General features: G+C 41.6%; 2 protein-coding genes and 1 long non-coding RNA gene across 3 annotated transcripts; 2 read left to right on the top strand and 1 right to left on the bottom strand.

Annotated features, from left to right (window-relative positions):
- The first annotated feature begins 2,045 nt into the window (after positions 1 to 2,045).
- LOC123988588 lies at positions 2,046 to 4,488 on the top strand. Its single transcript, XM_046289195.1, has 3 exons — positions 2,046 to 2,766; positions 3,015 to 3,235; positions 3,301 to 4,488. Exons 1-3 carry the CDS (start codon positions 2,046 to 2,048, stop codon positions 4,486 to 4,488), a joined length of 2,130 nt encoding a protein of 709 aa, XP_046145151.1.
- A 2,426-nt stretch (positions 4,489 to 6,914) lies between these two features.
- LOC114881709 lies at positions 6,915 to 9,600 on the bottom strand. Its single transcript, XR_003790316.2, has 3 exons — positions 8,640 to 9,600; positions 7,490 to 7,997; positions 6,915 to 7,008 (listed from the first exon to the last, which is right to left on the bottom strand). It is a non-coding gene; the product is annotated as an uncharacterized LOC114881709 (long non-coding RNA).
- A 500-nt stretch (positions 9,601 to 10,100) lies between these two features.
- Positions 10,101 to 12,924, top strand: LOC114881708. The gene is made up of 2 exons (XM_029198553.2): positions 10,101 to 10,456; positions 12,291 to 12,924. The coding sequence occupies exons 1-2, from the start codon at positions 10,335 to 10,337 to the stop codon at positions 12,544 to 12,546; spliced, it is 378 nt and encodes a 125-aa protein (XP_029054386.1). The 5' UTR covers positions 10,101 to 10,334; the 3' UTR covers positions 12,547 to 12,924.
- Positions 12,925 to 22,742: the final 9,818 nt, after the last annotated feature.

Consider the following 22,742-nt stretch of genomic DNA (forward strand, 5'->3'; position numbering starts at 1 on the left):
TTTAGGCCACTAAAAGAGTTCGATGACTCAAACGGTGAGTTGACCGCCCTGCATTGAACCTTCCTCTTTCGAATGAGCTCTCACCCAGCTCGAGATCTTCTCATATAAGGATGAATAACCGATTCCCGTAAAAGCATTCCCAAAGACGAGTTCCGCCATTATCTGGATACTACAGAGCAAGTCACGTACAGGCCCTCCAAGCTCCACTCTTGTGAACTTGATGCAAATTTTAACTCGGCGCAGAAAATCCAGGCACCGCTGATGTCGCTTCTCTACATGCATACCTTGTATCACTGATTTTAACATACACAACTAAAGATATCGTGACGTCATGTTCCCGCGAAATTTGTCGCCGCGTTTTTCAATTGTTTCAAAATTTAAAGAGACTGAAGAAATATGGCGCACAGTGGGTGACAGTGGTGACAGAATTTCCAGGTTAGTGAATTCCATTATTATAACTATTACTATTATTATTGTCATTACTACTGCTATTATAATTATGACTATTATTATTATTTAAAAAGATGTTTTTTTAATTTTTTCTACGTTTTTAGGTTTTTCAATAACTTCTGCTGATGAGATGCAGCAACAGGAGGAGAAGATAGAAATTAAGTAAGTACAGAATTTTTTAAAATTGTTACTGAAAGCATTAACTGTTTACATTGCTGTTTTAGTAATATATTTAATTTTAATTATTAAAATGTATCTTAAAAGAAGGAAAAAGAAAATATGCAGCATCAGAGGGTGTATTAACGAAAACAGCAGGATGTTCTTCTTCCCCCAAGAGAGAAAGGATAAGAAGAGGATGGCACAGTAGGTGGAAGTATGTGACAACCCAAAGTCTGTGCTTCCACCTGAAAACTGAAATTCCAGGTGGTCTGTAGCAGCTACTTTAAAGAAAAATACTTCATGAGGAAAAGATTAACATCAGCAGTTCCAACACTGAACTTATTTGGTAATAACTCTTATATACTTTTTATAGCATATGTAAATAATTGTTAATGAAATCTATTATTACAGAGGCTGTAATAAATATTGCATATCAGAGGCTGCCTCTATTAAAATAGAGAAGAAATGAAATGAAGAAGAAGATTGTAAGTATTCAGTTTACATATACAATATATAAAACCATTAACATAGTATTAATATATTAAGTATAATCTGTGAGCAGAGTGTGTGTTTTATTGTATGTATGATTGTGTATGATATATATATATATTCATTATATTTTTGTAAAAATTTAATATATTTTCTTTATTATACATATATTGTTGTCATTTTTCCCCTTTCATTAGTTTTATTTTTGAAAGTTTTGAATAAGTAAGACCATGCACACGTATATAGGGACCATATGCTTGTGTGTGTGTACCTCACCGATATCATCTATATGTGTTTGTATCGACACTAGCGCTGCCTGGATTTTCTGCGCCAAACTAATTTTAGTTACAGCATTAAATACGGGAGTTTGGAGGGCCTGGTTACGTGACAAATTTAGTTAAGCTAGTGGTTAGGAGATGGCGTCTACTCAGGAGGACTTGTGGCGACCTCTGCTGATGGTCGACCGTCTCGCCGAAGCGTACACTTCCAATAAATATACCGCGACATCTACTTCCGGGAAAAGCGTCGTTTTCCCGTTCCGGATGGAAGTTTTTCATTCTCGTGGGGACGTTTGAAGCGGTAGCTTTGTGTTTTGAGAAACTTTGTATTCCGTTCGTGGGTGTTCGCATCAGAGAATTTAAATGCGTTGTTGAGCATTCTAAGCTGTGTCAAGTGCATTAGGACCAGTTAAATATACATCGTAATTACAAATTTATAATAATTGACAATTAATAAAACTCTATATGAAAAGCGGTAGTGAGCTTGTTTTCCATCAATTGATAAAGTAGGAATCCTAACTCCTAAGGAATCACTTATTCCTACAATTGGTGACCCCGACGTGATCGTCGTAGTGCAACCGTTATTAAGCGCGTGAAATCAAAGCAAAAAAAAAACAGTAAATGCCGCTGGAACATTCACCCACGCGAGAGGACGGACAACAAGACAAGATGGCGGACCAAAAGGAAACGGTAAATGAGCCCGCTCCTGAGGCATCCATCAATTCAGCTACCTTACGACGGCTACCGCCGTTTTGGAAGGAGAATCCGGCTGCATGGTTCATCACAGTGGAGATGACCTTTGATCTGGCGCGAATAACCAGCGACGATACGAAGTACCGTTACGTGGTGACGAATTTGGACCACACCGTACTGCCCTTCGTCATGGACGTATTGGCCTCTCCACCGGCGCGTGGTAAATACGAGGAGATAAAGAAACGGATCATCGAAGCATTTGATGAGTCCCACGAAACCAAATTGAGGAAGCTGCTGCGAGGAAGTGATGTGGTGGACGAGAAACCCTCGCATTGTTTGCAGAGACTTAGAAATCTGGCTGGTGGGCAAGTCGGAGAAAACGTTCTGCGTACGCCCTTTTTGGAGCAATTACCGGAGAGCATGAGAACTGTTCTCGCTATTAGCGATACGGCGGATCTGCAACGGCTAGCGCTCCTAGCTGATAAGATTGCAGAGATGTCTGTGCCGAGGGTGGCGGCCATTGAAGCATCAACCCCTGTGATTCCACCACCGTCCACCAGGATAGAGGCGCTGGAGGCTAAGGTGGAGAAGCTAGTCTCGATGGTGGAGACGCTCACTACGCGACAGTCCCGCCAACCCTATAGGTCCCAGCCAAGATGGCGGCCACGCGGTAGCCCTGGAAGGGGGCGATCTGGAAGTCGGTCAACTTCACGCGAAGGGAACAACTACTGTTTCTACCACCGGAGGTTCGCTGAGAGGGCCCATCGATGCGTCATTCCTTGTGGATGGCCAGGTCCACCACCTACTGGAGCTTCGGCTAACCCTGCCACGCAGGGAAACTGATTGCGCAACCCCGGATCGAGATGGCGTCGGATGGTCGCGACAAGAACTGCCGTCTCACTATTAAGGATAGGAATAGTAATTTATATTTTTTAATTGATACAGGGGCGGATATCTCCGTATTGCCGCACAGATCGGTAAGAGGAGAACCCGCCATTACTGACTCTAAGATTTTTGCGGCGAATGGCACTCCGATAAGTACATTCGGATCGCGGAGGTTGACTCTGAACCTCGGATTGCGTCGTCCGTACACGTGGGAGTTCATTGTCGCGAAGGTTCAACAGCCTATTATCGGTGCTGATTTTCTCAAGCGTTTCGGTCTTCTGGTTGATTTACGAAATAAGAGACTGATCGACGAATTAACTAAAATACAAACCACTGGTTTTTACAGACGGCGACTCAAACTTCATTGACGACTGTTGACATAAACAACCCGTACAGACGACTGTTACAGGAATTTATTGCTATTACTCGGACAGTACAAAAACAGGAAGTTCCCGCCCATCAGGTACGTCACCACATAGTAACCAGGGGCTCACCGGTCGCGGAAAGGGCGCGAAGGTTGCCCCCGGAAAAATTAAAGGCAGCAAAAGCCGAAGTTGACCACCTTATTGCAGCAGGGATTTGCCAGCCTTCTAGTAGTCAGTGGGCAAGTCCATTACATATGGTCCAAAAAAAGAATGGTGGCTGGAGACTATGTGGTGACTACCGGCGTCTAAACAGCATTACAGTCCCTGACAAATATCCAATTCCTCACGTGCAGGATTTCGCACATAGACTTGACGGAACGACAGTTTTTACTACTTTAGATTTAACGTGGGCTTATCACCAGATACCAATCAATCCAGAGGATCGAGCGAAAACCGCCATCATCACGCCATTCGGGCTATACGAGTTTAATGTGATGACGTTTGGGTTAAAGAATGCAGCACAGAGTTTTCAAAGATTCATGGACGATGTACTCAGAGGTTTGAACTTCGTTTTCTGTTTTGTGGACGATATTTTGATCGCCTCTGCCAATGAGCTTGAACACGAGGAGCATCTGAGGTGTGTTTTTGAAGGGCTAAAGGCTTACGGGTTATCGATTAATTTGTCGAAGTGCGTTTTTGGGGCACATTCCGTACAGTACCTGGGGTACCTGATAGACTCCATGGGAGCCAGGCCTGTACCGGAAAAAGTTGAAGCCATTAAAAATTATAATAAGCCAAAGACAATAGCCGATTTGCGCAGATTTTTGGGCATTTTAAATTTTTATCGAAGGTTCATTAAGGATGCAGCTGCGATACAGGCTCCACTTCATAAATATTTGGAAGGAGCAAGGAAACGCGATAAGCGAGTTATTCAATGGACGCCTGAGGCTGAGGAAGCCTTCGATAAGTGTAAAGGCTCATTGGCGGATGCAGCACTGCTGGTACATCCACGCGATAACGCACCTTTAATGTTAGCTACAGACGCTTCCGATATTGCTATGGGAGCGGTTTTGCAACAGGAAGTTAAAGGAATGTGGGAACCACTAGGTTTTTTTCAAAGAAGTTTACACCCCAAGAGTCAAGGTACAGTACGTATGACAGAGAATTAACAGCAATTTTTAAAGCAACCAAATATTTTAGACACATGTTAGAAGGACGTGACTTTACCATACAGACGGACCATAAACCACTGACTTACGTTTTTGCACAGAAATCTGATAAAGCCTCACCTAGACAATTACGTCAACTTGATTATATAGGACAGTTCACTACTAGGATAGTTCACATTTCGGGAGTAAATAATTCAGTGGCTGATGCTCTATCACGGCTGGACGTTGTCAGTATGCCAGTCGTGGTGAGTACACAAGAAATAGCCCAACAACAGGAATTAGATACAGAGCTTACACGTATTCTGCAGGGTGGTTCTTCATTAGACCTGAAACAGCTTAAATTAGATGGTTCCGAAACTATAGTTTACTGTGATATATCCACCGACAATATCAGGCCTTATATATCAGCAGTGTTAAGAAGGCGCATCTTTGATACCGTCCACAATCTTGCGCATCCGAGTGGTAGAGCTACGAAGAGGATGATTGGCAGTAGATTTGTTTGGCCAAAAATGAATAGAGATGTAGTTCGGTGGGCCAGAACTTGTATTAATTGCCAAAGAAGTAAGGTTGCCAGACATACGGTCAATGTTCCTCAAAAGATGGTTGTTCCAGAGGGTAGATTCGACCATGTACATTTAGACATTATAGGACCTCTGCCTATAGCGAAGGGTTATAAATACTGTGTAACGATGATAGACAGGTTTTCCCGGTGGCCTGAGGCTGTGCCAGTCAAGGATATTTCTGCGGAAATCGTCGCCTCAGAATTCTACGCCGCATGGGTGGCGAGGTTTGGAGCCCCGGCCACTATCACAACCGACAGGGGAGCTCAATTTGAAGCTCAACTATTTTCTGCGTTAACGGTTCTTGTAGGGTGTAAAAGAATCCGCACCACTGCTTACCATCCAGCGTCGAATGGCATGGTAGAGCGGTGGCATAGGTCCCTAAAAGCGGCAATAATGTGTCACGAGTCACAGGACTGGGTCGCGGTGCTTCCCACGGTGTTATTGGGACTGCGATGTAGTTTTAAAGAGGACATAGGTGCATCGGCAGCTGAATTATTGTATGGTGCACCCCTTAGATTACCTGGCGAATTTTTTATGGACGTTCAACCTCTTGACAGTTTTAATATTAGTAAATTCCGTGACGCCATGAGACAAGTACGACCAAAACCCACGGTGCATCACGCACGCAAATCGCACTTTGTATCTAAAGATTTATATTCGTGCAGTCATGTTTTTGTGCGCGTTGACGCTGTTAGAAGGCCCCTGGAACAGCCATACGAGGGCCCATGTCGCGTATTGCGGAGAATATCCGACCGCACCTTCCTTATCGAGTTACGAGGAAAGGACCAGGTCGTTTCGGTGGAACGGTTGAAACCGGCATTTATAGAAATATTAGAAGAGTCAACGCAACCCTTAAGGACCTATTCGAGGGTGTCGTCTGCTCTCCCTAACGGGTCGAGAGACTCGGAAGGGGGTAGTGTGGCGACCTCTGCTGATGGTCGACCGTCTCGCCGAAGCGTACACTTCCAATAAATTTACCGCGACATCTACTTCCGGGAAAAGCGTCGTTTTCCCGTTCCGGATGGAAGTTTTTCCATTCTCGTGGGGACGTTTGAAGCGGTAGCTTTGTGTTTTGAGAAACTTTGTATTCCGTTCGTGGGTGTTCGCATCAGAGAATTTAAATGCGTTGTTGAGCGTTCTAAGCTGTGTCAAGTGCATTAGGACCAGTTAAATATACATCGTAATTACAAATTTATAATAATTGACAATTAATAAAACTCTATATGAAAAGCGGTAGTGAGCTTGTTTTCCATCAATTGATAAAGTAGGAATCCTAACTCCTAAGGAATCACTTATTCCTACAGACTGCCACCGTGGAATCATAGGAAAACCGAAGCGTTTGCCTGATACATATGTCACAGTAAAAGCGTGATGCAGGCAATGTATCTATTTTAGTAAGATTGTAGGTTAGGTTATATGTATGTTACGGACGGCTTATTTTAAAGGTCATCAGTTATTTGAAATCACTGTGGAATTTATATTGTCATTATATGGCAATATTATTTAAAATAAAAAAAGAGAGATTAGAACTTTTTTACTAATACTGGTATTATTGATTTACTGATATCATATTTTCAAAGCGTGCAAGTTACACCTAATATTTCAAATTATTTCTCTTATTATTATTCTTTTTTATTCTACTGACTATTGCATAAAACATATAGTAAACATATATGTATGTATATAAATATGCGTCTGTCATGTATGAAGGAAGAAGGGTGTATCAAAAAAAGGGTGGGCTGACGAATGATGAAAAACACTTTATTCTTTATTTCATTTAATTTATTTTATATTATTATAAAAAAATATATATATATTATTTGAAAATCAGTAACTGCTTGGCACTTCCGCCCCTTCCTCCTCTTCCACCTTTTCCTCCTCGTCCTCTTCCTCCTCTTCCCGCCCTTGATCTTCCTCCATACAATTTCTCCCGGTGGGTTCTTTTTAATTCCTTTATCTGTAATACGAAAAATAAATATAAATCTTACTCATATACTCATGCAAATACTGACCTACACTAATCGATCGTAACTGATACATACTCAAATTTTCCGAACCCACGTGCAACTGTTCAGGCATTATCGCAGTATGATAAAGTACATGGCAAAATTTATACATTGTTTAAAGTGTATAGAATTAAAACATTAGGATCATAATTCTGCAACTATATTACATATCAACATGTCTCAAGCCCTGTTTCATTCGGAAGAAGTCAAATTTATATGAACACCAGAAGTGTAATAGTCGTATATTTATGATTATAACCAAAACCGATCTCGGTATTTTAACTTGCTAAACTGGAAAAAGTCTATAGATCTTGCCAAGTACTTTATTATATTGCTATAATGCCTAAACGTTTTCACACTTTCATAACAATATAACAAATGCGTAAATCCAGTATCATCGTTTTGCGTGAGACCGCCTACGTATCTACGTACCTCTTTTTTGTATTGAGCTACGAGCTCTTTAAAAAATTCGCAATTGTCGCATTTAGATTTAGACGAGCCGGAACTCAGTGCTGGCCGGCTCCGGTCACGCGGAGGAGTTCTCCTCTCCGACGTACCACGGGACCGGCTCTGGTCCCGTCGGGGAGACCTTGACAGCTCCCGTAACGGACTCCGCTGTCCCGAAGATGGTTTTTGGGAGCGGCTCCGGTCCCGACATGGAGTCCGCATTCCCGAAGATTTTTGGGACCGGCTCCGGTCCCGACATGGAGTCCGCATTCCCGAAGATTTTTGGGACCGGCTCCGGTCCCGTCGGGGAGACGTTGACACGTCCCGTGACGAACTCCGCCGTCCCGACGATGGATTTCGGGAGCGGCTCCGGTCCCGAGATTGAGTCCGCCTTCCCGAAGATTTTTCGTCGGGGAGACCTTGACGGGTCTCGTGATGTACTCCGGTCACGTCCTGCAGTAGTTTTTTTATTACTCACTTCTTTGGTACTCATCTAAAAACGAGTGACAGTGAAGAAACAGTGAAAGTATTGGATGTAATTTGAAAGGGAAGTAAAGAAGTACACGTTTATGAAGTTTGTACATTCTGGTATAATATAGGCTTCTTTCAGTCAAAATTTAGCACAGTTAGGGAATCTATACATTTCTAAATGCTGGAATTTCTACTTTTGAGGTTCAGAAATTGTTTAATTTTCATCACTTGTCTTCAGTTTTAACTAAAGGAAACCTATATTATACCTGAATGTATACACCTTTTATAGACATATCGCGGGTAAATTATAACATTCCACGTGAAAATAAATACACGAATCTTTGAGCGTAAGAAATACACGTACACTCAAATAATCACAGTTGATAATACATTTTGCACAAAAAGCTACAACAATATTATGACGGTAATGAAACTTTATCCGGAATATGTCTAAATACACTTTCGGGTTCAAAGTAAAATGTAGAAATGTGTCAGTTATTATGAAAGTGGCGTCAGTTCAAAAAATACAACACACTACAAAATGCACTAAAAAGTATGACCAAAATTAATGAAATTTAATAAACGGAAAATTTGGAATTCAACCACTTTCATATTACCGGCACATACCGCAAAAGACAGGGGTAGTAAGCGTGAAGGTACTTACGATGTTGACTTATTGTTAGTGACGGTCACTGTTTTTCTGACGATCCAGCCCTTGCTGTCCTCAAGGGTGGACAGGGCCCAAATTGCCTTTCTCACTCACTCGATATTTTGTATTTCACTTCACCAAGGACAGGAATACGTCAGCGGCCCGCGTGAAAATTCGAATGCGCAAAGGTTTGAAAACGTGCGGCGTGCCCGCGCATACTTGCGGGGTGTTCCTTCGCCGTTAGCAAGTGGAAAAGGATAACTGTAGAACGAAATATGAATTCTTCCCTAATAAACTGGTTGATACGTCAAAAGTATACGCACAGGATAATAAAAAATTATTTCCTCTGCACATTTTTGCATTAAAAAGTATCCCCGAAAGTACATACTCTAAATGTAAATGTATCAGTATGTGTTGGCGAAATTCCCCAAATTGTCGCAGAACACGAAGTTAGCAACGAAAGTATTTTGTCGATGCGTCGTTATCGATAGCGGCAGCACCTCTCGGGCCCACTTTGTTCACGCGGTTCCCTCTCCACGCGGAACCGGCACGATCGACGCCATGATTGATTTCCTTCTTCTTGTTCGATCACTCGACTCGTGCACACGTGCTTCGCACTCACGCTTTCTTACAAGATATAACAGTCAAATTGTTGCGTATTTTGCGTGGTCAGAATGGTCAGAAATAACACGCCTGCGTAACGATCACGAATAAATTATATTTGACACGAAAGTATTTACAATAGTCACTTGCGAGTTCAGGGAACACACGAGTGGTCAGAACTGTACACAGAGTTATACAACGTTTTGCGTGGACAGAGAAACACTTAATTATTAAACTGCGTGGGCTCAAACTTAATCACTAACTAAACTATTGAATGTAAAACTACGAAATGCGCGGGCTGGACTATCAGCGTCGCGTGGACAACGAAACTGTACTTGTACAAATCGGCGAGGACAGCGTGATACGTGTTGACACGTTGAGCGATCGTACAAGAAGGACGAAATCTGTCATGGCGTCGATCTTGCGGGTTTCACGTGGAGGGGGGACCGCGTGGACAAAGTGGGCCCGAGAGGTGCTGCCGCTATCGGTAACGACGCACCACCGAAATATTTTCGTTACCAACTTCGTCGTTCGGCGTAGAATTGGAGAATTTCGCCAACACAAATCGTACACGCTTCTCAGTTCCCGCGACGCGGAATCATTCTGACCACGCCGTATTATTGACAAGTGTCCACGCGTCTTATTATTACGTTAGTTTACGTATTGTAAATATTGTGTATGTTCTGAACGCTCTGACCACGCGCATCACGTGTTTGTGATCTTTGTACATACATTGTTGTAAATTTCTTGTGTTATAAATATACTGTTTGTGTTACGTCAAGGAGAGTCAGTTTCTCTGACCTCTCAGACCACGCAAATCGCTGACAGTATGTAAATGTATCTATGGAAATGTATCAGTATACACAACTCCTAATGAGAAAGAGAGGAACAGGACGCATACATCCATCCTGTTCCGTTCTGTTTATCTTTCGTTCTGCGTCTCAGCATCTCTGATCTGTGAACAGCATTAGCTGATCAGTTTTTTGTCGCTTGCACTACGCTGCAGACGCAGAAAGAAATCGAACTGCGCAGGTATTGAAATATCTAATTATTTCATTTTTGCGTAATTCAAAAGTGCAGTGACAATTAGTGTGTGTGACCATTACCATGGAAGTACCAAACAAGGGCACAGATAAACGAAATAAGAGCTATTTGAAGAGTACCACAAGAAAGGACAAGCTGAATGTATTTACAAGGCGTTTGTCCAGAAATAAGAAACGTCGAGAAAGGTAAGTTACGTTTTATGGTATAGATTTGTATAACGTTACATTTTGTGATGTAGTAATAGCACGATATTGTTTTATGTTATAGTCACAGTGAAAATCGTTCACCTACAACTACGTTTCATAAATTGCAATAGTTATTTGATTTTGTAACTTTACCGTATCGTTCTCGAACCGAGACTTCAGCCCGAGAGAGAGAGAGAGAGAGAGAGAGAGAGAGAATGCGCGCGAATGTGAAACACTGTGTTGTAAAGTATCATTTGAAATCTGGCGCCCACCGACGTCGAGGTGCCGAAATCACGGCACACGCACCTTATTGTGGTGGGAGAAGACCCATATAATATCACGCGAAGCGACTAATCGCTCTCTTCCGCCAAGGATCGTATCCAAAAGGACTCAAGCACCGAAATCATTGATACAGCAAAATCGAGGACGATCGACGACCGGAAGGGCCCACATCGAGAAGGCGATTTCCCAAAAAAGATAAGTCAAATCTGGGACCATAAGATTGTGTTCTACCGGCAGGATTGGCGTAATTTCTCGAATCATTAAAGTGTGTTTCTCGTGTTCAAATTCTCGATAATAGATCAAACAGTTCCTTGTTTCAAAAGACCCATCGGGTTAGCACGTCGTCATCCATCCGTAACTATTTTGTAAACTGCGTTCGTCTAAATAAAATAAATCAGATATCCGCCCATTAACACGATGGTTTGAAGTGATTATTTTATTTAAACTAAATGTAAAAATCTTCGAGTCCCAAACTAAAAGGGGTTCGTTACAGTGTTAAGTACACATGTTTTATAACTCGCGATAATTTACATTTAGCAATACTACCCTCATTCGGAAAACCCCGTAACCTTCATTAATAACCATAAAATCATAATTAACCCCGCAACCCTTTTCAATTGCATTGTCTACGTTCTGACCACTCCTGTCCCGTTATACTTTCGATCGCCGATCCCTATTTTTATGACTTCCACGGTCAAAAATGCCTCAAGGGTGAAAAATTCCAAAGAACAACCATGAGTTGGAGACGACCACCGACACTTCCCTTTCCAAACAAATTCTACCCAATAGGAATAAGTTCGCAACTTGTCACCGCCCAAATCAGGGCTTAAGAAAACTACTTAAACCACGAGCTGTTAGAAATTAGATCAGAATTGAATCAGACATCAAATTGTTACTCACTTGAATAAATATATTTTAACGGAAGAAAGGCAAAGCAAGCAGTTGCTACATTATTTAAAGTTCAGTGCAGCAGTACCCACGAACTTAACACACTGAATGAGTGATCGCATGTATTTCAAACAGAGCGAATGATAGGTTTGATGAGGAAAGAGCGAGATAGAATGAGTGGGAGAATGAGAGAGAAGCGTGTGTAGCAATCGGCAATTATAAAAGACGGAGCGATCAGATTTAGAGCGAGTGGCAAACCAAACAGTTTCCACAGTAGCAATTCTTGTAAAATCAAATCGTAATTAAAATTTATAACAAGAATCTGAATTTAGGTATAATTATTATCTACAACATATGTAATCCTTTCTCATTCTGGCATTAGTGTGATTCTACGTTCATTCGGAAGCGCTTACAATTAGTGCCAAAATGAAAGAACATGTTATATTCTATCTCTTTTCAAGAAATAACATCGCTGCTCGGTCGATCACTTTATGGCTTGCCGCTACCTCCGATCTCTCACTCGTTTCTCGTGTTCTCTATCGTCCCGTTTCGAGAACAAAGTCAAACGGTATAGCATACCTGCTCCGTAATAAACAACTGTTCGAGCCCGAGCGAGTTGCTTATTTCGAGGCAACACTACTCATTACTAACACTTTCCTTGCAGGCAACAGTTAAAAAAGGCAGCATGTCTCACGGTAAGTGAAGGTACCGCAGCGGAAGCAGGTACCTGTGCAGGTACCTCCGAAAGAACAATCCCAAGTACATCTGCTGCGGATGATTTTCTTACGGACAGATTATATGAAGAAAACATAGAAAATATAGAAAATGTTGAAGAAATGGAAACTATCGAAGAAATTGTACAAGAAGGAGATTTCTATACAGAAGAACATGAATTGAATACCACCGATGAAGACGAATAAATAAATTGGGTGGTAGAGAAAGCCGAACCACAACAGCCAAAAGAACCAATTTCTGAAGGAATAGATTTTGCTGATTTTGCATATGTATTCGAAGAAATAAAAAATCTTGCAAAACATTCACCTATTGGCTGTGGCATTGAACATTTCGAAATAATTGGATGTCAACAATATGGCTTAGAAAAAACGTATAATGTACAGTGCCGAATGTGCAATTACGTAGGACACATTCCGTGTCTTCGAAAGAATGATGGCATTATGGATATTAACCATGCCGCTGTTTCTGCAACAATGGTTACGGGAGGCGGATATAATCAACTGGAGGAATTACTCTCTGGTGTGAACATGTCTTGCATGACAAAAAGGATGTATGAGAAATGTCAGGAATAGTGCTTGCAGGCTATAATATACCGTGGATTCTAGTTGTCGCAGATGGCAGCTGGATGAAAAGATCGTAACGCGGAGGAGACTAAAATTCTCTTTCTGGCGTAGGAGCCATCGTGGGATATCATACGAAAAAAGTGCTGTATATCAGCGTTAAAAATAAATTTTGTATGATTTGCCAAACAGCAGCAAAAAAGAAAGAAGCAGCGCGCGAACATCGTTGTTTCAAAAACTGGGGTCGTCAGCAAAGTTCAACCGGTATGGAAAGTGCTGCTATCGTCGAAGGATTCAAATGCAGCATAGAAATGCACGGCCTAGTATATTCTATATTAATTGCCGATGGCGATAGCAGCGTGTACAAGAAAATATTGGACAATGATCCATATAAAGATTATATGGTGCATATACGAAAAATAGAATGCACCAATCACCTGCTACGGAATTTCAGTAGGAAAATAAACGACATCGTAGCAAAAGGCCGCTACTGGAATAAAGAAAGCTGCAGAATACCGGTTCAAAGAAAAAATCAGAATAGTCGATCAAATAAAAAATTTGAAGGAGGACATGAAAAATGTACCGAGTCATGTTTTCGGTGAACACAAGGAGTGTCAGAAGTTAGCATATTTCTGCACCAAATATTCTGATCCAAACAGAGTAAATTATGGTCCACGATTGAAGCAAGGTGGTATATATCAAAGCATTGAAAAAGGGATGCAGCCAGTTTTCGCTCAAGCTGAAAGTTTGTTGTACGCTTTAAATAATAATGCTGTAGAAAGCGTTGATAATATAATTGCTAAATTCATCGGAGGAAAAAGGATAAACTTTGGACGAAGAGGCTCATATCAGGGTAGAGTCTTCGCTGCTGTCGTCCAATTTAACACTAAAGAGACCTTTAGTAAATTGAGTATGGCAATGAATAAAGAGCCTACAAACATCGTAAGAAAGATGGAAAAACGTCGGAAGCGTGCAGCAGAAATGGCATCTAAATATAAAAAAGAAGCGAAAGCATCCTCCTTCAGAAATCCGAAACAATCGTACGACCAGGATTACGGCCCCAGTGTAGCAAAACCAGATATGGAAGAGACTGTATACTCTTCCGAGTATGAAAGGCACATGGCCATACTCCATGAGTGGCAGACGATGCGGCACACAATCGAAGCGGAAACTCGCGATCAAGCGAAAAGTTAAAAGTGGATAGCTTACAGGAGAAAATTATTAACCGCATCAAATTTCGGCAAGATATGCAGATTACGAAAAGATACACCGCGGGTAAATACTTTGATGAGTATAATGTATCCGCAAATACCGAATTTACGTTCCCTCGAATACGGAAGGGAGAACGAGGCAAACGCCTTGAGGCAATTAGAAGACGAATTAGGAATTTATATTCTACCATGTGGCCTCTTCATCGATGCCGTTGTGCCTTACTTAGGTGCAACCCCTGACGGCATCGTAGACGATGATACCATCGTCGAAGAAAAATGTCCTGAATCGGCGAAGGATTTATCGCCTGCTGAAGCAATAGAGCAATTTCTTGCAATACGGCGTATTTTCCGGGGTGATGAAATGAATAAAATTCATCACTACTATTATCAAGTGCAAGGACAGTTGCACATAACGAATAGACAATGTGCTCTATTCTGTTTATGGACGCCGAAAAGAATGAAAATTGTAATAGTACCAAGAAATGATACATTCTGGGCAACAGAGATGGAGGAAAAACTGAAGAAGTTTTATAAGGACTGCATGTTGCCAGAAATCATAGATAGTAGATTCAATCGACACCAGCCGATTAGAGAACCTCCGTACATAAAAACAGGAGGAGCATGTACAAGTACACAAGTACAGAGTGACTAATACACCGACGAGTGCATTCAGCCCATATGAAGAGCTATCAAAGAAGAAAATGCAATACAAAGTGACTAATGCACCGACGAGTGCATTCAACTCATATGGAGAGCTGTCAAACAAGAAAATGCAATACAAAGTGACTAATGCACCGACGAGTGCATTCAGCTCATATGGGGAGCTGTAGAATAATAGAAGTACGAAATAATGTAAGTACGTAAAAGAATGTAAATATGAACGTATTTGGAGAGTGAAGAGGATCGTCTATGACGGGGGTAGTGGTGGGTCTCTTCACACTCTCCTAATAATTTATACTTGCAGCTACTTTTCCTTACTTTGCACAGGAAGAGTACAATGTATGACAACGTAAGTATGACACTTATACTTTTGGGATACAAGTAGTTGGATGAATTGGAAATCATCATAAATTTCATATATGAATTTGTTTTAATTATTTTCAGTGACCAGTATCAATGGTGAAAATCCTGTTCTACGAAGGGAGGAAAGGAATCGGGTCTTCGCAATGCAAGCATAAAGATAAGTAAATCACATACATTTACATGTTTATTGTATGCAGATTGATTAGAACTGATTTTAACTTTTTATCGTAGGTTCAATGACAATTAAAAATCGAAGTCGCGTATTTAGGGCACATGATCAGTAAATGTGGAGTCCGACCTGATCCCAAGAAAATCGTTGCCGTAAAGAATTTCCCGCGACTGAAGAACGCGAAGAATATCAGACAATTCTTGGCAGGTTACTATAGACGTTTTATCGAAAATTTTGCGGGAAAATCAAAACCTTTATCAGATTTGTTAAAGAAGAATGCAACCTTTGTTTTGGGGAAAGAACAAAAGAAAAGTTTCGCCGCGTAACGGAAAGCGTTGGGCCGTGCACCAATTTTGCAATATCCTAATTTCGATAAACCATCCACCCTCACTATAAATGCCTCGAATTATGCAATAGGAGCCGTTTTGAGTCAAGAAAGGAATGGTCATGATTTACCGGTAGCTTATCTTTCTCTTAGGTTAACCAAGCCGGAACAGAATTATTTTACAACGAAGGAATGTTTAGCTGTCTTATACGCAATACTCTATTTCCGACCGTATTTGTATGGCAGGAAATTCACGTTAGTAAGCGATCACGAACCGTTACGATGGATCAAGGATATAGGATCCCGGTGAACGTTTAGTACGTTGGAGATTGAAATTACGGGATTACGAATACGATTTCGCTCATAAAATTAAATACCAACGCCGATGCCCTGCCGCGAAATCCAATTAACATCGATAAGTTAAACAGTTCGGACGAATTTTCACTAACTTCCTCTTCTGATGAGGAACAGCCTACAAGACCGCTGGTCTTGGAGAGATCCCCTTGGGCTGCTCCCCTCGCGAATAAAAACGAATCTCAATCGGTGATTAAATCGATCAAAAGATTCTTGCATACGAGCGTGTTACTTAAATCGAACAAATCGCGATGTAAACCAAAATCGAAGATCGTAATGCCGATTACAGATTCACCAAGTTCATCTGATTCCGAGCAGGAACCCATAATTATTAAACGAAAACAAGGAAGACCTATAGGATCCAAATCAAAGCCTAGACCACCACCGGATCCGGATGCAATATCCACCCGTACTCGACTCAGATCCGCAGATAAACCGATATCACAACCTTCATCCTCTTCACCTCTTTCACCACAAAAACCCATCATCATAATAACATCCAACACACCAACGGATGTTGTAGTGTCGAAAGCTTTCCAACATGGAAAGATTCCGTTTTTTTGAATCCGGTTGAACTAGAATTAAATAAATGTGTACTAACAGAATAGAATAGAGGGTAGGGATCAACAAAATAAAGACACGATCAATTGAACCAACAATGAGAAAAGTTTATTGGCTCAGAGAGAAAAAACCCGAAGATAAAAAAAACTTTCGAAATTTTGGAAATACAAGGGAGACGTAGTCGCGAGCTGTATCACGTCGAATGCATGCGTGTCCGCGTGTGTATGTGTGGGTCGAGCCTCGAGTAACGTTGATAGGAGACACGGTCTCGGTGCTGGCGAATCGACTGCAGCACGACCGCGCAAATTAATTCAGGAGGAGCACGGCTCGGGCTCCTAGGGATCGGCTCAAGAAAAGACACGATCGCATTCAAATTCGGGAGGAGCATGGCTCGGACTTCTAGGGATCGGCTCAAGAAAAGACACGATCGCATTCAAATTCGGGAGGAGCATGGCTCGGACTTCTAGGGATCGGCACAAGAAGAGACACGATCGCATTCAAATTCGGGAGGAGCATGGCTCGGACTTCTAGGGATCGGCTCAAGAAGAGACACGATCGCTGTGTGGCGAGCAGGTGCCTGATTCGTGAGACGACTGCCATTGTAAGGCGTGTTCGACGTAGATCGTACGCGTGATTCTTCCGCGTTCCGAACCGTTCAAGAAACACTATGAACGACCGATGCTACTTGCGCGAGACGCTCGAGAGAACTGACGATATTATTTTCGCGAGACGTACGATAGAATGATCGACGTTATTTGCGTGAGACGTACGATAGAACTGAACGTTTTTGTTTTTGCGTTGTCGCGAGTCTTTTTTTTCTTCTCGCGGTACCGAGCGCTGACGACACGGCGCCGCGGCGCGTCGCGAGCGTGATACGGCGCGCGACGTACAAAACATAAAAAGAAAAGAAATTGATATTTAGTTATATTATTATCTCTTTTACTTTCTGGGTGATTAATACGTGGTTGAGAACGGTATTATCGCTGCCACCAGTTCCAATCGTGCTCGACGATGTTAGGTCGGTAACGATTGGAACAATTTAAAAAGAATCAATATTATTGAGATAGATTATAAAAAGATTATTTATTGAGTCCGTCAATGCTCTGGTCCCATACGGGCCTCTCGTGCGAATTTGTGCGAAGATGGTAAGCGTGAATGTATAGAAAGGAAGTGTGTTTGAACTGAAAATGAATTTGAAACTAGTTATGTGTAACAGAAAGTATAATCTCAAAAAAAGGAAAGCATAACAATAAAAATGGTTTGGTTAACAGTGAGTACGAGCTGTTGAAAATACAGAAAATTATATATATATTAACAAGATAAGTGAAATTAGGTAATAATGAAATCGATTGAATCGTAAGGCACAGAATTTTAAGATGATTCGAGCGGCGATTTCGGTGAACAATTAGTACGCAGTGAGAGGAAACGGTCCCAGGGGGAAAACTTCCAAGACCAACGGTCTCGTGGGCCGCCTCTCGTTATCGTAAACGGAATTGTTATTAAAATTTCTAAATATCTTCGATACCTTAAACACGATGTTGAACGGAACGATCTCGTGGGAAATTTCCAGAACACGCGGTTTCAAGATCGCCTGTTTTGCCTCACTAAATCCAGATTCGTCGTATTGGACAAAATGAAATAAATAACTTACCAAACTCGGTCTTAAATGATGTAAGATAATGCAAAAGTTGTTTCGTAGTCGCTATTTGCTGTGGGTCGTCTGGAAATCTGGAAGGCAAAGAAGAGATGAAAAACTTGTCACACGCACTACACGTTCGCGATCGGCGTTTGTACGGTATTACGGTTACGAGACGATACGAAAACTGATTTCAAAATGACGCGACTTGGAAAAGAGAAAAATATTAATTAACGAACGATTTAAAATTGAGAGAGAAAAAGATAGATAATTGAAAATTGTGAAAAGAGTTTAACGTATTCGTATGAGTCCTTTACGCGGAAAACGAGAATCGCAATCTCCCGGCACTCTGCCTTTTATAAGGACTTTACCGGTCAGCTAATCACTACAATTTTCACGCGAAACTATTGTTCCACGCGAACACGGGCTCCCCGTCACATACCTCACGATTTTTCGACGAAGAGTCATTTGCCTCAGTAAAGCAATCGTATCTCAGGGTTCGACCCGCGATCATGAGCCCAAAGTGGGGACATCATTTGGCAAATCAGGGTACGTGTCGAAGGGGAAGGCCCGCACGCATTGGTTTTATCTAGGCGCGTTTCCCGAGTTCTCATCCCTCCTTGACCTTCCTTCCGACTCTGTCTATCGTTGGCTATCGTCCTCTTTTTACCCCTACAGCGCTTCGTGAATTTCGTGCGTCGCAATTTCTATACTTCTGGAATATTCGAAATCTATTCTATTTGAATTTATTCGTTTCTCAATTAATCAAAGAGGCTCTTATAAATGACATTTTTGGTATCGGAGTAGGTCTAGCTTTCTTAATAGATGTTTAGCTTACTATATTGAATAACTAATAAATGAATAATGTTAAATTATTCCGCTCTTATTCGCGTTTCGGCGGTTTACGGAAAAGGCAATAGATATTTGTAATTGTTATCGAATCGCAGATGTATGCAAATACGTTACTGCATTTAATTGTCATTAATTCCGCGTACATCAATTTTTAATGATTTACGTATTTTCTAAACGTTCTACGTTTAACGTTTAGCTGTAGTTCGTTGTCGATGTTTATTGCCTTGGTCGACCTTCGTCTCGAACGTTCTTGAACGTCGGTCGACAAATTTCGAACCTCAGTGGTTGTCACGCAAACCTTCGCATTCCATAGTCATTCAAACAATTTCATTCCGTTCCATACTGATTGTTTCGTTCTTAATTGCACTCATTCCTTGTGGAAAGGCCGGCTGACGCATGCCTTGCAGGTAGGAGAGGTATCTCGCTAGTAGGGTAGAACAAGAATTTTCTTTATACAGCGCGGTTAGCTGGGAAATTTCCAAGTGCGTCGCACTGCTTAACCGTGCGGCGAAGGATGTTTATGATACCTCTTCCTTAACGGTTTTGACTTTCTATGTTTCCGAACTACGCAGTTTCGGCTAGGCAATCATCCCAAGGAAAGGTTGATTTGTATTATTTGAAAGAGCTAAATATAGCCTCCTTTGTGTGCCTCGCCTGGGATTATTTCCAAGTACAGTAAAACCTGGATAAATGCAACGAAAGAATGCTTGGATAAGTGCAACATCGCTATCCCCTCCACTTGAGGGGATCCCCCTAGACGAACCGAGCCGCTCGACGAGGAAACCGTGTAATATGATCCGACCGTAATATCGGTGTGACTAATACTAATTGAACGATAAAACTTTTTTATTTTTAACTTTTTCTTAATGAAACTTTTACTAACGCATTTGTGAGATTTTTCTGATTAAAATGACACCAAACACGATATAGTTTGAATTATATTTATAAACAATAGTAGTAGAATAAACAACATAGAATTGACACCACGACTGAATATAAATGATGTCGGCTGAATACAAAAGATGTGTACGGACACAGAATCGGCATGTCGGCTGAATAGAAAACATGTGTACGGACACAGAGTCGGCATGTCGACTGAATAGAAAACATGTGTACAGACGCAGAATCGACACCTCGCTTGGATAAATGCAACATTAAATGCCCAGAATCGACACCTCGCTTGGATAAATGCAACATTAAATGCCTAGAATCGACACCTCGCTTGGATAAATGCAACATTAAATGCCCAGAATCGCCACCCTGCTTGGATAAATGAAACCTTTGAAACCAGAGTCAACACCGCGACTGGTTTTGATTTCGATCTCTGTTGTTTTTCGCCAACCTTTAACATCAATTTTAGCAAGTAACTATAATTGAAACTATATCGTATTTGGTACCATTTTAATCAGAAAAATTTCACCAATGCGTTAGTAAAAGTTTCAATAAAAAAAAGTCAAAAATAAAAAAGTTTTATACTTCAATTAGTATTAGTCACACCGATACGTTTCGGCTCTTTCCTTTGATCATCGGACCTCTCTCTTTCCGCCACAGTCTGTCTCTTTCTACGTTCACGCTTGGCTGGTCGTCGCGTGTAACCCGAGATTCCACACCTCGCTTGGATAAATGCAACCACTGGGTCCCAATGTTGGTTGCATTTATCCAGGTTTTACTGTACTACGCACTGGCGAGGTACGCAACCTTGGTATATTAACGGTTGAACTATTGAAACTAATAAGAGAAAAGAAAAAGAAGAATTATTATTTTAATCTCAAACCCCCTTTTCTGTGCTTCTCGTGTGGAATATTTTTAAGTGCAGCGCACTCAACGAGGAGACACAAGTTCGGGGGAGCGCGAACAGGATAACGAAAATAAGAAAAGTCAAAATGCCCTTCCTTGCAGCTCCCGTAGGGGAATTTCTTCCAAGTGCGGCGCACCGGGCGCGAAACGCAAGGTCGGGTTATGAAAAATTAACCCGGACGTAACAACTTCTAATTCTTCTTCTCCCCATTTCCATATCTCCTTTTTTTTTCTGACTTCTTCCTTTCTTGAAAATTATTATCTTCGACTTTCCAGCGTTTAGCATTAACTCTCTTCTTTCAAAGTATCTTTTCATCCTGTTTATCATTTCCTTTAAGTCCTGCGGATGTTTTGCTAATAGTACGATGTCATCTGCGTACAACAGTGACCAAAACTTCTCTTTTCCGATCACCATTCCTCCTGTTTGTTCTTCTCTCAATTTCTCTTCCAGGTCCGCCGTATATAATGAGAATCAGGTAGGGCTTAGTGGGCATCCTTGCCTTAATGAGAGCGTTGACCGCTGAACGGAACAGACGTGTTTTGATCCGCTCTGCGCTAGCTTACAGTTTTGCTCCATAGTGTTGGTTACTTTTAGTGTTATTTTCAACTTTTCTATTAGTTTATATATTCCAGTGTTCGTGGTTTTTTGTTTTTTATTATTTAATTTGTCGCAGCCTGGCTCCGCCGCCTAGGCGTTCCAGGCGAAACCTGAAAAGGGTTGACTTATTCAAACGAGCGCCGGGTCCGTTTACTGGACCGGCGCTCACTGCCGATCACATCCGGCTTCTTGCCAGTGCAACTTCCGAGGACGCTAAAAATGCAAATCAGTCGAAATTAAGTGACTCTTTTCTCGACCAAGTGCGTGACTCGGATCAGACTGTGCCTAAAACTCAACTGGATCTACGCCCAGCTTCTCCGACATTCTCTGTGGGTTCCGTGGAATCTGATTCTGCTGCTGCTGCTGGGGCTATGAGTGATAAATCCAATTTTAACAAAGTTTCATTAAGTTGTTCGCTTGGCCAGATTAACGTTTCTGACAATACAATGTCCTCACAAGCTAATGCAAACAACATGGATATTGAAACGATTCCTGCAGTCCCTGTATCTAATCGTTTTTCTTTGCTAGCAGCGTTCCAGCGTGCCGAGACGGCACAAGCTAGCTCCTTGAAGTCGACCGCTACTGTTGTTGTTGACACTTCTACTAGTAGCGCGAAACCCAGTCGTGCTCAACCAAAGATTATCAGTATTGATAATAATTTCAGTAAAAAGATCACTATTTGTTCAGGAATGGTGGAAATCCTGGATGGATTGCGCTGGGAAAGAATTTACACTTGCTGGGTCGGTTTCACAAATTGATTTATTTGAGTCAATGATAAAATTGCGTGAACACGATGAATTGACAAATAATGATTAAGCTTACAATGATCAGCTGTGAATCTTTGGGTACAAGAAAATGAATCGTCTGAATGATTTTGATTACAATTACAATGATTCGTCGTGAAGAATGATCTTACTTGAGTTGAGACATATAAATTATTGATTTGATCTGTCACCTGATCCGTTGAATTGATAATTGAATTGATCGGCAGTCGTGAACAATAAGCCCCGTTAATTTTATTAATTCGGCCCGCTATGGTGATGGTGCCCGTGAGCGCGTGCGAGATTGACACGTGGTTGGCGGCTCACGTTTCAATGAATTATTTGTAAGAGAACATTACCTGGTGATCCTGGTCGCTAGCACTGTTGCGAGGGATCGTGAGCTGAAGATTTGACTCGTGAACTGGAATGAATCGCACTTGAACACTTTTTTGAGACGCACGTGGTGATCGGTGTGATTCAGTGATCGATAATGGCGGCGTTGCGCGCGAGCCGGCGAGAAGACCCCTGCTCACG

Source organism: Osmia bicornis, chromosome 2 (genome assembly GCF_907164935.1).
Source record: "Osmia bicornis bicornis chromosome 2, iOsmBic2.1, whole genome shotgun sequence".
Lineage (NCBI taxonomy): Eukaryota > Metazoa > Arthropoda > Insecta > Hymenoptera > Megachilidae > Osmia > Osmia bicornis.

What these genes read in the sequence shown, in the direction of transcription:
- LOC123988588 (XM_046289195.1), top strand. Translation starts at nt 2,046, where the DNA reads ATGGCGGACCAAAAGGAAACGGTAAATGAGCCCGCTCCTGAGGCATCC. An exon ending in TGGAAGGGGGCGATCTGGAA is followed by an intron (nt 2,767 to 3,014) that starts GTCGGTCAACTT and finishes TAATTGATACAG; the next exon opens with GGGCGGATATCTCCGTATTG. An exon ending in TCAAGCGTTTCGGTCTTCTG is followed by an intron (nt 3,236 to 3,300) that starts GTTGATTTACGA and finishes TGGTTTTTACAG; the next exon opens with ACGGCGACTCAAACTTCATT.
- LOC114881708 (XM_029198553.2), top strand. Translation starts at nt 10,335, where the DNA reads ATGGAAGTACCAAACAAGGGCACAGATAAACGAAATAAGAGCTATTTG. An exon ending in AATAAGAAACGTCGAGAAAG is followed by an intron (nt 10,457 to 12,290) that starts GTAAGTTACGTT and finishes CTTTCCTTGCAG; the next exon opens with GCAACAGTTAAAAAAGGCAG.